The sequence below is a fragment of the Callospermophilus lateralis genome, chromosome 5 (assembly GCF_048772815.1).
Source record: "Callospermophilus lateralis isolate mCalLat2 chromosome 5, mCalLat2.hap1, whole genome shotgun sequence".
NCBI classification, from domain to species: Eukaryota; Metazoa; Chordata; class Mammalia; order Rodentia; family Sciuridae; genus Callospermophilus; species Callospermophilus lateralis.
Window position 1 is genome coordinate 63,243,222 of NC_135309.1, and position 15,091 is coordinate 63,258,312.

General features: G+C 37.1%; 1 protein-coding gene across 1 annotated transcript; it reads left to right on the forward strand.

Moving 5' to 3' along the window:
* Positions 1-2,916: 2,916 nt before the first annotated feature.
* On the forward strand, positions 2,917-3,099 carry LOC143399205 (small integral membrane protein 3). The gene has a single exon (XM_076855922.1). It carries the CDS (start codon positions 2,917-2,919, stop codon positions 3,097-3,099), a length of 183 nt encoding a protein of 60 aa, XP_076712037.1.
* The last annotated feature ends 11,992 nt before the right edge of the window (positions 3,100-15,091 follow it).

Genomic DNA, 15,091 nt, shown 5'->3' on the forward strand with positions numbered 1-15,091 from the left:
TGGAACAGACTGGAGAACAGAACAGATATGGGGTGGATATAAGGCAAATTGTTTTGTGGCACCTTTGATCCATTTGTGTGCATGTATACTTGGTCCCTATGTGGAATGCATCCTCATTGGAAGTCTCACTCAGTAAACTCAGGAAGATGTTCCCTATGGTGTCTGGTTCTCTCTTGGTATTGCTGCCACTCTCTACTTGAACTTGATCCCTGGGTTACCTTCCAAAGGGCCTCCTCCTATTTCACAAAGACTCCTCAGCCTCTTTCTAGGGAAGAGAATCCAGTGATATCATTTGGGCAGGATACTCAAGGGGAGAGCCCGGGGACACTTGCATCCCAGGCTGTGTCCTGATGATCTCTCCTGATTGGTGATGCTTTCTGTTGCATTTTTTTTAATATTTATTTTTTAGGTGTAGTTGGACATAATACCTTTATTTGTTTTTATGTGGTGCTGAGGATTGAAACCAGGGCCTCGCACTTGCTAGGCAAGCGTGCTACCACTGAGCCACAACGCCAGCCCTCTGTTGCATTTTTAATTTGGATTATTATTTTCTTCATTTTGATGATTTCTGCTTCACTTCTTTTCAGAATCTCTTCTTTATTGAAATGATCACTTCTTTATTAAGTTGATCTTTTCAATCACTTATTTCTCCCTGATTTCATTCCTTATACTGTCCTTCATGTCACAGATCAGTTTAACTAAGTACATTCTAAGTCCTTCTCTGACATTTCTTCCATCGTAGTGTTGATGGATTCTGTTATTGGAGAATCTTGGTTTGCTTGGGGCAATTTGTTCCCTTGCTTTTTATTGTCATTTTGTGTTTCTATCCATTTAACAGTCTGGATCTGAGGAAGTAGAATTTCTACCCTGTAGACTTACAACGTCCCTGAAGGTTTCCGTTACATCATTGTTTAGATAGAAACAAATAATAACAACAACCAATGAAAATAACATATAGCATTTAAACAAATAGTTATTCTATGATATCGTCACTGTTAATTATCACAATAAGCATAAATGATATGATTGGTTATTTTCTACAGTAGAACAACAAGTTTGCAAAAGTTTATAATTTCAAATGGTAGACAGGGAGAGAACAGAAGTGATATAGGACGTGATGGTTATGAGGGAGGAGAAGAAAAGATCAAAGTAAAATATTAAAGAAATAGTAAAAGAGAGAATCAAGGGAAACCGGTAGGTAGTAGAAAAATATATATAAATAAAGTAAAATTTTTTTTAAAAATAAAAATAAAAGAATACAATACAAAACTAAAATACACTAATCAAACATCCTAGTTCACAAAAAGCAAATCCATGAATAATAACTAGCTTCAGAAATGTTAGAAATGAGAAAAAAACAAATATGATGATATATAAATGTACATGTACCATCAAGGTCACAATCAAACAGGTAAAAGAAAAAAGAAAACAAAAAAATCTTGATGAAAAGCAAGAGAGGGGGTGTTGCAGGATCTTTAACATTTTTTGACATAAAGAATGATCTCAGACATTATGCAAACAGATAGCTTACAGTTTAACATGAAGCATACTACATTCCTTTTGGTAATGTCATATATTATGGAGTTATATTTTTTGATGGTTCCCATAATATTACTATTGGGAAAATATTACTGTGGAATAAGAAAAGGGGATAGCACTGGCCAGTTCCTTTCCAATGTTTGAAAACTCACACAGAGCCCAACAGGTGTACACATTCTGTTAGTAAGGAACTAGCTAATAATGAAACAATATTTTTCAATTTGTGTGCATTTTTAAACAGTTGCTAAATTGTTAGGATACAAATACTTATTAAACTGATGCAACCTATCTACTTAATATACATAAATGCTATGAATTTCTTTTGACCCAGGGTGCTGTGAAATAATGACTAAGACCCTAAATTTGAATAAAAGATGAATAAAAAATAATTGGGGATGACTGATTTACACCCTTCTCATCTGCATTTTTTTTTTTTTTTTTTGGCTGCAGTGGACAGACACCAAATGAGCTATGGCTTGAACAGAAAGAGGGAGTTATTGCTCCCACATGTGGGATGTTCAGGGTTTCAGATGGCATCAAACTTGGCTGGGTTCAGGTGTTCACATGAGCATTGAGGCAGGTCTGCCTTTCCAGCTCTAGGACAGACTCTCCAACTGTGAGCAAAGTAGCCCTGGACCCATCCCTTCCAGACTCACATCCTTTTATTTTAGCAATTCCATAAGAAATAATCCACTGTTCCAAGAGCTTGTCCATGAAAGTACTGGAGGACCTTGGATGATGAACCTGGGTCACTCGCCTACCCCTGAATGTGACTCTGGGATTTGTAGTGGGCAAGGCTAGGTCACGTCTCCTTCCCTGTGCTTGGGCGAGTGCCCCAACTAACCCAAAGGGAACAGGCAGGCTCTTCTTAGAAAAGAGGGAGTTCTATTACCAGGGTAATGAGGAAGGGGCACAGGACAACAACAGCAAGTTTTTCACTTCACACACTTCACAGGTAATACGATAGTTCGATATGTAAACATGGAAGCTCTGGAGTGCCACCCAGCTGGGTTCATGCCTTGGTGAAATTAGCAGCATGTTCTTCTTTCAAGGCTTTGACTCCTTATCTGTAAAATGGGCATAAGGGAAGAAAAAGACTGACCAAAAAAAAAAACATGGATGGTTGGTACAGTCCCTCCTTCACAGTGCTGGTGAGGGAGCTGAGTTCTGAATGAGTTAACAAAAAGTCCCTTGCAAGGCCTGGTCATAGGATGCCTTCGGTAAAAAGACAATACAATTAATGATCAAGAAACCATAAGATCACATGCTAAAACGTGATCCTATCTTCTGACTGCTGAGCTTTCCTTCCCACCAGGGAGGCAGGCAGAGGGCACACACACTGATTTTCCTTTCCTGTGTGTTGCAGAGTGAGGCGACATGGATGCCATCAGCCAATCCCCCATGGAAGCTGTGCTTCCCAAGCACATCCTGGATATCTGGGCCATTGTCCTCATCATCCTGGCCACCATCGTCATCATGACCTCCTTGTTGCTGTGTCCAGCCACTGCCGTCATCATCTACCGCATGCGGACTCATCCAGTGCTCAATGGGGCTGTTTGAGAACCACCCAAAGCCCTGGTGGGGAACAGGATGCAAGTCCCTTGCCCCAGCCTGTTCTCAGCAAGACAGTGGGAAGGACTTGGGAGGTTGCATTCTGGTCTTGGTTCTCCACTGGCCAGCTGTGTGGACTGGGTCGAGGGACCTACCTCTGTGAGTTCCAGGTTCACTGGCTTTCAACCAGGGATCATGATCTCTGCCCTTCCTACCTCATAGGGTTGTGAGAACCAAGTGACAAAGCTGTTTGAGAACAGTGAAGCCACCACAGATGTCCAAGTGTCACGCCAAGAGCTGAGAAGCTTTGAAGAAGCAAAGAGCCTAAAAGCTGGTGATGGCCTTCAAGGTGGTGAGGGAGACACTGGGGCCACAGCAGCCTTTTCCTGTGCCCCTCAAACCAAGCGAAGGGTACCTTGCCCCCATTCCCAGGGGCTAGAGACACACTGGCTCAGCATTGGTTTCTTTGAAGCATCACTCCCTTAAATTTTCTCCCTTGTCAAGGAGGGCAGAAGCTGAACATGGCAGGGAGAAGGGAGTTGAATCAAACTGTCCAGAATCTTTTCTGTACCTGAGGTTTTGCCCCTGTATACTCTGGAGGAAGGCTCTGCCATTGTTTGGCAATGCCCAGGGAGTTAGGGTTATGGGTCTCTTTCTGCAGGGCACTCTTGTGTCTCTAAATCTTTGCCACTCAGGCAGTGTTGGAAAATGCAGGGTGTCTAATACCCTGCTCAACTTGCAGGGTCTCCAACCCCTGTCCCCCATGTGTCCCACACCGGAGATGCTATTTCCCTCTGTCCTGACTCCTGTTGTCATTAGCTCCACATGTATCCTTTTCACTCCCTCCCACCAGCACTGCAGTCATATCCAAGATACTGATATTTTAAGAGACGTTCTCAAGACTTTTGGAACCAACTCAAATCAGTGATAATTATTGTAGATGCCATTATTATACTTATATAGAGATTAAAAATTATCTCATATTTTAATATTTAAAATTATTTATATAGACAACCACTCAAGCTGTTTGATTCCAATCAGGAGCATCCTAGGATTTATTAAAATATGCAACAAGATAACATAGATATTAGGATACTGTTGTGTAAAAATGATGCTTTTACTTTGTTCTTATTTCATTGACATACAAACAATTTCCAAAAACGTGCTAGAATGACCTTGTCTGATGTCTTTCTTTCAAGAGCACTTACTGAACTCAGAACTCAGATAAAAGGATTCCACTGAGTTAATGGGCCTTCGTGACTATTTGAATGGAGGAACAGACAGGGAAACAGGAGAATCACATTAACTTCCAGGGTTCTAACTTCAGCTGATAAAGTTATACAGTTTATACAAACACATAATGCCAGGGGTAAAACTGATTTTGGATGTAAGATAATGGATTTAGAACTGGACATGTTGAGAATGAGGTGCATATTATGCAGGTGGATACTTTCAGGGTGTAGGGAAAATCTTGCTCTATTCCTTAGGGAAGATTTTGTGGTTGGAGTAATGGTTTGGGAGATTGTTGTATATGGTAGGCATGCTACTCCAGGGGACAGGATCAAAGTATGCAGGCCAAGAGGAGTGAGGTGCTAAGTTCAGAATGCAGAGAATGCTAAATAGAAGTGGAAAGGTGCTGGGAGCCATCAGCCAAGTAGGTATGACAATTTCCTTGCCAGCGTACCCCCATGTTTCTTTAGTGGAAGGACTCATGGAAATAGGACATTTTGCAGCGACATTGCATGTAAGGTGACCTTGCTCAAGGACCAGAGCGGATCCGTGTTTAGGGTGTTCCCGGTTTAGCATAATCCGAGATTAGGGCGTTCCCGTTTAGAATAGGGCGTATCCTGCTGCCTGAGTTCCCCTTGAGTTCTCACGGGATTCAGAATATATTTGGGAGACAGAAGCCCAGTGGAGTAGTGGATTTGGGCAGAGAACGTGGATTTCCCCAGAACATGTTTGTAGAAGGCCGGTGTGAGATCGGGAATAAAGAATTGCTGTTTGAATCTACAAAGCTGTGAGTGGCTCGTGATTTGTGCCCAGCCAGACTGCGGCAGAAAGGGAGTCAGGAAAATAATTATATTAGTCAGCTTTTTGGCATAGTGTCCAAAATACCCAACGAGGCAACTTAGAAGAGGAAAATTTTGTCTTGTTTTATTTTATTTGTTGGTACTTGTGATTGGACCACTGAGCCACATCCCCAGGCTATTTTTATTTTTTGAGACAATGTCTCACTAAGTTGCTGAGGCTGGCTTTGAACTTGTGATCCTCCTGCCTCAGCCTTCAAGCTGCTGGGATTACAGGGGTGTGCCATCATGCCCAGCAGAAAAAGTTTATTTTCAGCTTACTCCTCCCAGGAATAGCATGATGGTGAAGAGGGGGGACAGGGGAAGAGCTAGACAGAATTTCTATCTTAGTCCATTTGACCTGCCAATAAAATACATCAGACTGGATGATACATAAACAATACAAATTTATTGTTTACAGTTCTGGAGGCTATGAAGTCCAACATCAGAACACTAGCAGATCCCGTGTCCACTGAGGGTCCTTCCCTCAAAGATGGAGCCTGCTAAGTGTCCTCACATGGTGGCAGGGTACTAAAAAGCCCCCTCAAGCTTTTACAAGTCACCAATGTCATTCATGAGAGCAGAGTCCTCTTGACCTGATCATCTACCTCAGGCCCCACCTCTCAAGGTCGTCATTTTGGAGGTTCCTGTTCAACACATGAATTTTGAGGGGGACACAAACATTTAGACCACAGCAGGGGATACATATTCGTGATGAGATTCTGATTGGTTTGCTCAGCATTTCTTCCAACTCCTGGTGTGCATTTCTGGATGTCACAGGCTGAACAGTGAAAAACCTCATCAAGGGTGAAAGCCTGCACTGCCCTCACAGCCCTGTTGCTAGAGATTCCAATGTGCTTGGGGGCTCCGCTGTTCAGAAGCCTGCCTGCCTGCCAGGTTTATTGTGGAGCTCAGTGGAGTTGGGAGGGACGTGATGAGGTGTGAGGCATTCACAGTGCTGGTGGGACTCCAGCTGCATCAGCATGGCTCTGAGGACAGGCTGGTAGCTTTCTGATACCTGGATGGCAGATGAGGTGGGACAGTCCTGCTGCCCACAGCTGAGACTGTAGCTTTCTTATTCCCTAGGCTCCCAATGGTCACACTGAAATTGCAGTTCACTGAGATGGCCAGCTTCACAGTGCTGATCTGGGAGGGATTCTGGTAACCCTTGCCTTCTCTGTTCCTCCAATTCTCTCAGTAAATTTAAGCACATATTTTCCAATGCTGAAACCTTTTTGCTTAAGCTTGATAGAGTACAAGATTGGTCCAGATGGGAAAATCTATTAATTATTGACCTAGCTGTTTCACTTCCAAGTCCAGCATGTGGTCTGGCATCAGTGAGGAGAGAACTGTGTTAATGAGGGGCAGATAGATTTGAACAAATAGAGATGCCAGGAGGCTTGTGGTCTCAGGGTCTCAGAGAGGTCCATGAGTGGTGATGGAATGAGAAATTTGCCAACGGTTGCTGGAATGAAGCCTTTAAGAACAAGGAGACAGTTATTTTTGAATCATCCAAAAGTGTGAGACAATATATAGAATCTTTGACAAAAAGAGTGAAATTCAATTTTTAAATCTAAATTGTATTGGCTGCCTGGAAGTATAGTGTGATAATAAATAACAAAGTTTTTAAATTTTTTATCTAATAAAATAGTGCTTGGCACTGGTGTTGTAGCTCAGTGGTAGAGCACTTGCCTGGCACGTGTGAGATACTGGGTTCAATCCGCAAGACCATATATAAAATAATTAATTGATTAATTAACTAAAGTTATTGTGTTCATCAAAATCAAAAAAAGAAAAGAAAAGAAATGAGTGCTTACTTTTTGTTTTTTAGCTGTGAGGATTATTTAGTTTCCCATGAAAGTTGAAAACATTGTGTGCTCATAGGTAAGAATATGAATATATTTTTATACTCCCAATACATGTTAGTTCATGTTTTCACACCTGACATCCTTTCTGAAGTTAGTAGAAGTAAGTAACATTTGGGGAAGACAAGGATGTTTGGTAAATCAGACAGAATAATATTTCTTGCTATAACTAAAGAGCCTTACTATGCTTTTCTCGAAACATCCTCCACCCCAACCTCAACTGCAGAAATAACCAACTCATTGAAGAATTACTATAAGGAAAAGAAGAAACAATTGAAATATTTATATGGTCATAGAGGAGTGATTTGGTAAACATGGTACAAATAGTGGAATAACACAATATAAAAATTAAAGCACTATTTGGTATAAATGGTAAGCAACTGAAAGTAAATAGAAAATTGAACCTTTTCATTGGCGCCTCCAGAATTTTTATATGATGGGCTAAGAAGAGATAAATTGTTTGGAGAATGTAACATGAAGCCATAATTTTTTCATAATACTTTATGTAAGACGGGGGAAAAGGTCAACTGCTCCTGTGAAATATCTTGGGAGAGCTGCAAATAGAGATAATATTTTGAGCATATATGCATCCAAACAAGGATGTGAAAAGCGCATAGAGGAGATCTAGAGAATTTTACTTGGGGCAGAGAGATTATATTGACCACCACTGTTCAATTCTTCATTAGTTATAATTATCTGTAATAAAATTATAAATGTACATGTTATCACTAATGAATTTATATCTGTGACATTTGTTCCATTTCTAGTTACAGGGTAATTTCTGCTCTTGTATTTCAAATTTAGACTGTCTTCATCAGATTTCTTTCTTCAACTAAACATGTGTTTTTGAAAATCTACATTCTAAGGGCATGTCCTTATACATACCTACCTAGTCCAAAGGAATGGAGTTTGAGAGATTGTCTGTGTGTATATGTGTGTGCACACCTGTTTGTGTTAAGGAATAACATGATCCACCTGAAACAGACATGCAGCTTTTCACATTATTTGCTTAACCATCCACTTACTGATAAACATGTTTGGCGATACACAATTTTGTAGTGTCAACTACAAAACACACAGAATATCTTACCTTTTTTTTCTTTCTAGAAATACAATTTAGTATTAATTGTCACTAGTGTGTTATGATTTTTCCCATAGCTTTATTGAGGTAAAATTGAAATACAACAAAATGTATGTATTTGAAGTATGGAGTTTGATCAGTTTGACATGTTTTGACAGTATGAATCCAATGCAATCAAAATAAAAAGCATTTTCCATTATTTTTAGTTGAAACCATTTGTTTCCTCTGTGATTTATAACATTAGAAATCAATTACCTTCAGATATGTAGAACCACATCTCAGCTACTTGCAAATTAAATGGCACACTTATAACTATCTCACAGATCCAAGAAGAGAACACAAGAAAGGTAAATAAAAAGTGGTTTTAGCTAAGTTCTAATAAAAGCTTAAAATATAAGACTCTCTGAGGTGAAACAGTACTCAGATGAACATTTATAACTTAAAGTGCTTGTATCAGAATGAAGCTAGATTAACAAATTGTTTTTAAGTTAGGTAGTAGGAAGGAAAAGATATGAGAAGGAGCAGAAATATATGAAATAAAAAAGAAATAATATGGCTAAAAGTTGATATAAATCAAGCAACTCTAATAAAAAAAGTAAGAACACAAAAATTAATATAGTGGAAAGGCAGCTATCAAAACAATTCTACAGATATATATAGATAGATAGATAGATAGATAGATAGATATAGATATAGATATAGATATCTCTATATAGAGAGAGAAATATATATATATATATATATATATATATATATATATATAATGATACTATTACAATTGTATGCCAACCTTTGTAATATTTTATAATGTGGTGTATATTAGAGAAGACTCCATGTGCTGCTGAGAAAAAAGTGTCTTCAGTCATTGATGGATGAAACATCAGATCCATACTGCTAGAATAGAAGATACCTGGGTTCTACTCATTTAGTTAAGGAGCCAATTCTTAGTCATCTATGTCTCCTTCAGTCCCCTCACTTCCTGGTCACAAGTTCAGTCTCCCAACACAATGTCTCCCACCCCTCTCTTTTGAGTTTCTAACTTAGAACCATTTTTTTATATTTCCAAACTTATGTTAAGATAAACTTCTCCAAGCCAGTAGACACCACTCATGTCTTCTCGAGTCACCCTCTTTGGTCTACTATCTATAGTGGTGAGCATAAGAAGCACAGCACTGAGGGAGGGGGCAGCATGTGACTGATGGATCTAGGCCTCAATGCCCAGGCCTCTCATAACAGTGACTATGACAGGTCTCAGTAGATCCAATGCTTGAAGGTAACTACATCTGCAGAGCTATAGATGCTCAGGGCTCTCTGGTGTCTGCTATCCACAAAATTGATGGAAATCAGGAATATAATATTGAGAAGGCAATTCTGTGTGGAAGCAAATTTCCATGTATTAGAAGGATAGATAGAGATGTAGAAATATAGCTGTTTATGACAGATTTCTATCTCTGCATCTATCTGTCTTTCTCTTTGGAATGCTGTTAAAATCTCTAATCTGGGAATTTACCTTTGGTAAGGAATGAGAAACCACTACAACACCTTAAAATGCAATAAATGATGATGACTATGATTTAAAGCATTCCATGTATTCCAAATATATCACCACAATATAATGAAAACATAATAGTTGTATGGTTTTAATAAGTAACTCACCAGACTCAAATGAGTCTTCTTTGTATCCTACAGAAAATAGCACCCAGCCTCAGCAAGCAGTGCATAGAGTGTTGTGTGTCTTCCAAACTACATCCATGCAGAAATGCTAATTGGGAGAGTGATGAAGTTGTTGCATTAATTTTGTATCTATGTTGATAATTCCATTTTCAAAAGTAAACTAGTGAAAACAGTAACTAAATAAGTATGACATTCTTGTCAGTTATCAAGAACACAAGCAACAATAAGTTGAGGATATAGAGAAAAAAGCACACTCTTACATTGCTGGTGGGACTGTAAATTGGTGCAACCAATGTGGAAAGCAGTATGGCGATTCCTTAGAAAACTTGAAATGGAAACACTGTTTGACCCAACTATCCCACTCCTCAGTCTATACCAAAAAAAAAAAAAAAAAAAACAAAAAACAAAAACTTAAAAACAGCATACTATAGTGAAGCAGCCACATCGACATTTATAGCAGCATAATTCACAATAGCTAAACTGTGGAACCTACCTAGATGCCGTTCAATAGATTAATGGATAACTAAACTACATACACAATAGAATATTATTCAGTATTTAAAAAGAATAAAATTATGACATTTTCAGGTAAATGGATGGAGTTAGAGAATATCATGCTAAGCTAAGTAAGCCAATCCCCCAAAAATCAAAGGCCGAATGTTTTCTCTGATAATTGGATGCTGATCCATAATGGAGTGTGCCAGGGGAAAAATGGAGGAACTTTGGATTGGGCATTAGTTGTCATTATTATTTGTATCCCCCTAAAAAGTGAGTTTCTAGAAGCCTTCAGGGATACTATAAGTCCACAGAGTAGAAACTCTACTACCTCAGATCCATACTGTTAGGTGGATAGACACAGAAATGACAAGGAAAAAACAAGGGAATAAATTGCCTCAAGCAAACCAAGATACTCCAATAACAGAATCCATTGGTTTCACAGTGGAAGAAATGTCAGAGAAGGAGTTTAGAATGCACAGAGTTAAACTGATCTGTGAAGTAAGGGATAATGTAAGAGAGCAAATACAGGTAGCAAAAATCACTTCAAAAAAGTGATGGGGAAAAAAACAGAAATTTTCAAAATGAAGTAAATAATAAACCAAATTAAAAATTCCATAAAAAACATTACCAAAAAAATAGACCACTTGGAAGACAGAACCTAGGGCAATGAAGACAAAAATCTATAATCTTGAAAATAGAAATGGAGAGAAGACATTAAGAAACCATGAACAGAACTTCTGAGAATTATTCAATAACATGAAAAGACTAAATTTAATATTTATTGGGATAGGGGGCTGGGACTGTGGCTGAGTGGCAGAGTGCTTGTCTTGCATGTATGAGGTACTGGGTTTGATCCTCAGCACCACATAAAAATAAATAAATAAAGGTATTGTGCCTATCTACAACTAAAAAAAAATTGATATTTATTGGGATAGGTGAAACAATGGAGATATACATGAAAGGAATGCACAATCTTTTCAATGAAATTATATCAGAAAATTTCCCAAAGCTGAAGAATGAAATGGAAAATCAAATACAAGAGGCTTAAAGGACTCCAAATGTGAAAAAACAACAAACTCACATCAAAGCACATTATAATAAAAATGCCTAGCATACAGAATAAGGATAGAATTTTAAAGGCTGAAAAAAAAGTCTGATCACATACAAGGGGAAACCAATTCTGATCTCAGCTGATTTAGACCCTCAAAGCTAGGAGGTCCTGGAATAACATACACCATCTTCTGAAAGAAAATGAATGCCAACCAAGAATCCTATATTCAACAAAATTAAGCTTCATATTTAAGATGAAATAAAAACCTTCCATTATAAACAAAAATTTTAATAATTTGCAACAAGATAGCCTGTACTTCAAAATATTCTCAACAAAATATCCCATGAAGATGAGATTTTTAAAAAAGTGAAAACCAGTGAAGGAAAAAACTACACTAAAGGAATAGTCAATCAAAGGAGAAACTAATTTAAATTAAAAACTAGATATAAACCAAAATGCCTAGGAACCCAAATCATACCTCAAAAATAACCTTAAACACTAATGGTCTAAACTCTTCAATCAAAAGATGTAGACTGGGAAACTGGCTTAAAACAAGACCCAACATTATGTTGTCTCTTAAGAGACTCACCTCATAGGCATGGCACCGACAGACTCAAGGTGAAATAATGGGAAAAACCTATCACTCACATGGATCATGTAAACAAGCAGGGGTTTCTATCCTCTAAAATATACCAAGTTATATAAGCTATATAATTGTATTAATTGCATTTATACAATTGTAATGTTACTTTAATACCTTTTTAGCAACCGTAAGGTTATTCTGATAGCTCACTTTCCATTGGTATTTTTCTTACTTTTTTCTTGATTAAACTTGTTTGATTTTTATCAACTTTTAGCTGTAGTATTTTTTTCTATTTCACATATTTCTTCTTTTTTCCTTCCTACTACCTAATTTGATAAGAACTTGATAGCTAATCTACCTTCTTTTGATACAAATGCTTTGCTATAAGTGTGTATTTTAGCACTATTTTATTCCAGAGATTCTGATATTCTAAGTTTGTATTATCACTTAGTTCAAAGCAATTTTTATTATTTATCTTGTGCTTTCTTCTTTGAACTATCAGATATTTATAAGTGGCCATTCAGTTTTGAAATAAATCATGCAGGAAACACAGTCTGTATGATTTCAATTTTTTAAAATTTATCAAAGCTTATTTTATGACAGAATATAGTCTATCCTTATGAATTTTCTACTTGTCATTTTTGTGTATAGTTCTCTATAAATAATAAATAGGTCAAGATGGTTAATAATGTTTAAGCCTTCTAAATCATTATTAATTCCACCAAAGTGAGGGGGCTTAAAATCTCCAAATATAATTGTGGATTTGTCCTTTTAGTTTTATTTTTACTTCATGTATTTTGAAATTTTTTAGTAGGTACATACACATTTAGGATTGTTATACTTTCCTGAGGAATTTACACTATTATGGTTATGAAATGTTCCCCTTTATCTCTGAAAATACTTTTTCTTGATATTTATTTTATATAGATAGCTCTACTTTAGATTTCTAATTCTTATTTTCTCCTCCTTTTGCTTTTAAACTATTGGTGTATTGGTATTTAAAGTTCAACATATGTATAAAGCATATACTTATTCTTTGTTACACACATTGAATATTTATACATTTTAATTGTAATATCTAAATCATTTGTATTTAAATTAATTATTGATATTGTTTTTAAAAAAGAACACCTAACATGAAGGTTAGAGGAAAATTGGGTAAATGATAGGTTTGATGATGTAATATTTTGAAAAAAAGGTTAAATAGTCCTGCTGTCAGGCTCAGAGAGAAGATTGTTGAAAAGCTTTTGTTGCATTTGTTCATTCTCTTATTTATCATATGGAACACAGCAACAGATTCATTTTATTGTTTGCTAACACTTTTTATTTTGCAAATATAAATATATAGATATATATATAGATATATAGATATATAGTATATAATCATAAACAATCTCTTAGGCATCACATTATGGTTTTTTTTCCACATTTTTTTTATTTTTTTTTTATTGGTTGTTCAAAACATTACAAAGCTCTTGACATATCATATTTCATACATTAGACTCAATTAGACTCAAGTGGGTTATGAACTCCCATTTTTACCCCAAATACAGATAGCAGAATCACATGGGTTACACATCCACATTTTTACATAATGCCATATTAGTGACTGTTGTATTCTGCTACCTTTCCTATCCTCTACTTCCCCCCCCCCCACGTTATGGTTTTAATGTGAAATTTTCTAATAACAAATAATGCTAGATATTTTTTCATATACTTATTTGCCATTTGATTATTCTCTTCAATGAAATGCCTGTATATATGTTTTGTTAATTTTTAATTACATATTTGCTTATTTTTGAGTTTTCAAATCTTTTTATATTTTATTAAAAAGTGTGTTAAAATGCTTTTTTTCTCATAGTCTGTGGATTGCTACTTTATAAATGATTTGTTAACTAATAAATTTCTAAAAAAAATAATATATGGATTGTTAATTCTCAACAACTAGACTTCAGACTTCAGACAGATTGAAGATTTTTGTTTATGTCATTTACTAGTTATGGCTTTGTATTACTGTTTGATTCTAGTTCTACAAAAACTCATTATTTAACATGAGAGCTAGTAAGATCTTACCTTTTGGGGGCATGTTTCAAGAATTTCATTTTAGAAACCAAAGGGCAATGACTACAGTGTGGCAAGGCCAGAGGATGGGTGCTTTGTTAATATAGGAAAAGATTCAAAGAGAGAATCAGATAAAGAAACAGAACAAGGAGGCTAGATTTCCTCTCACCCAGTGTCCACTGAGCCTCCCTTCAGTGCTTTTCACTTCTTCCCACCTCTGGAGTTTGCATATCTCATTTCTAACTAGTGAGCAGGAGAGAGGAATGGCTTCACTTTCACAATCCCAGCAGTGGATTCCAGACAGACGGCTCCTTGCCATGTTGGTGAGGGACCAAAGATTGAGTTCTAACACTGTCAAAAGAGTCTTCACTCTTCTTCAAGGACTATGTGCAGACACTATTACAAGGTATAACATAGCCCTGAGTCAAAAGGAACCACCACAATTACAGCTGCTGGAATGAGCTTCATGGACCCAAGCAAATGAAAGTATGGCCATGATAGATATTTTTATTAGGATTGGGTGATCTCCTATCTTGTCACCTGATCCTACTCAATATTGTCCAGCAGAGCTTCCTTATGGGACTTAAGATTTTCAAATCAGTTGTTTTTAGTGACTTGCCTCTTCTTCCTCAAGAGATTTCAAGGTAAACAAAATCAGTGGTAGTGTACACTTTACTTCCCTCTAGATCTTCAAACATTAGCTGAATGATAAAGATTCAAAGTGGAGTTTGAATCTCAAATCTTCCATCTCACATCTGTGTGATTTGAGGCAATTGATTTAATTGTTAGAGTGCCTCCAACATTTGGACTGAAATGTGGGTAAGGACCATCCTTTCGTGGAGTTATTGAGAACCAAGGCTTGTTGATGGGAGTGATGTATTGCTTGTGAGCAGTCGACTGAAACACAATTTCAGTAATACCAACTTCCTCCTCCTGTCTGTCTTCTCACAGCCTCACTGAAAACTCCCTCAGTCCAACTCTCCCTCCTGTCTACAATAATAGTGATGAGATCTGAGGAAAGTAAACCCACAGTAGTCAGGAAACAAGGTTATGGTCACAGAGGCTGGAAGTAGGGAGTGTCTCTGTTAAGACTGCTCTCACATGACTCTGAGTTCTACTGCA

Excerpts from the sequence above, each read along its gene's own strand:
- LOC143399205 (XM_076855922.1), top strand. The coding sequence starts at position 2,917 with ATGGATGCCATCAGCCAATCCCCCATGGAAGCTGTGCTTCCCAAGCAC.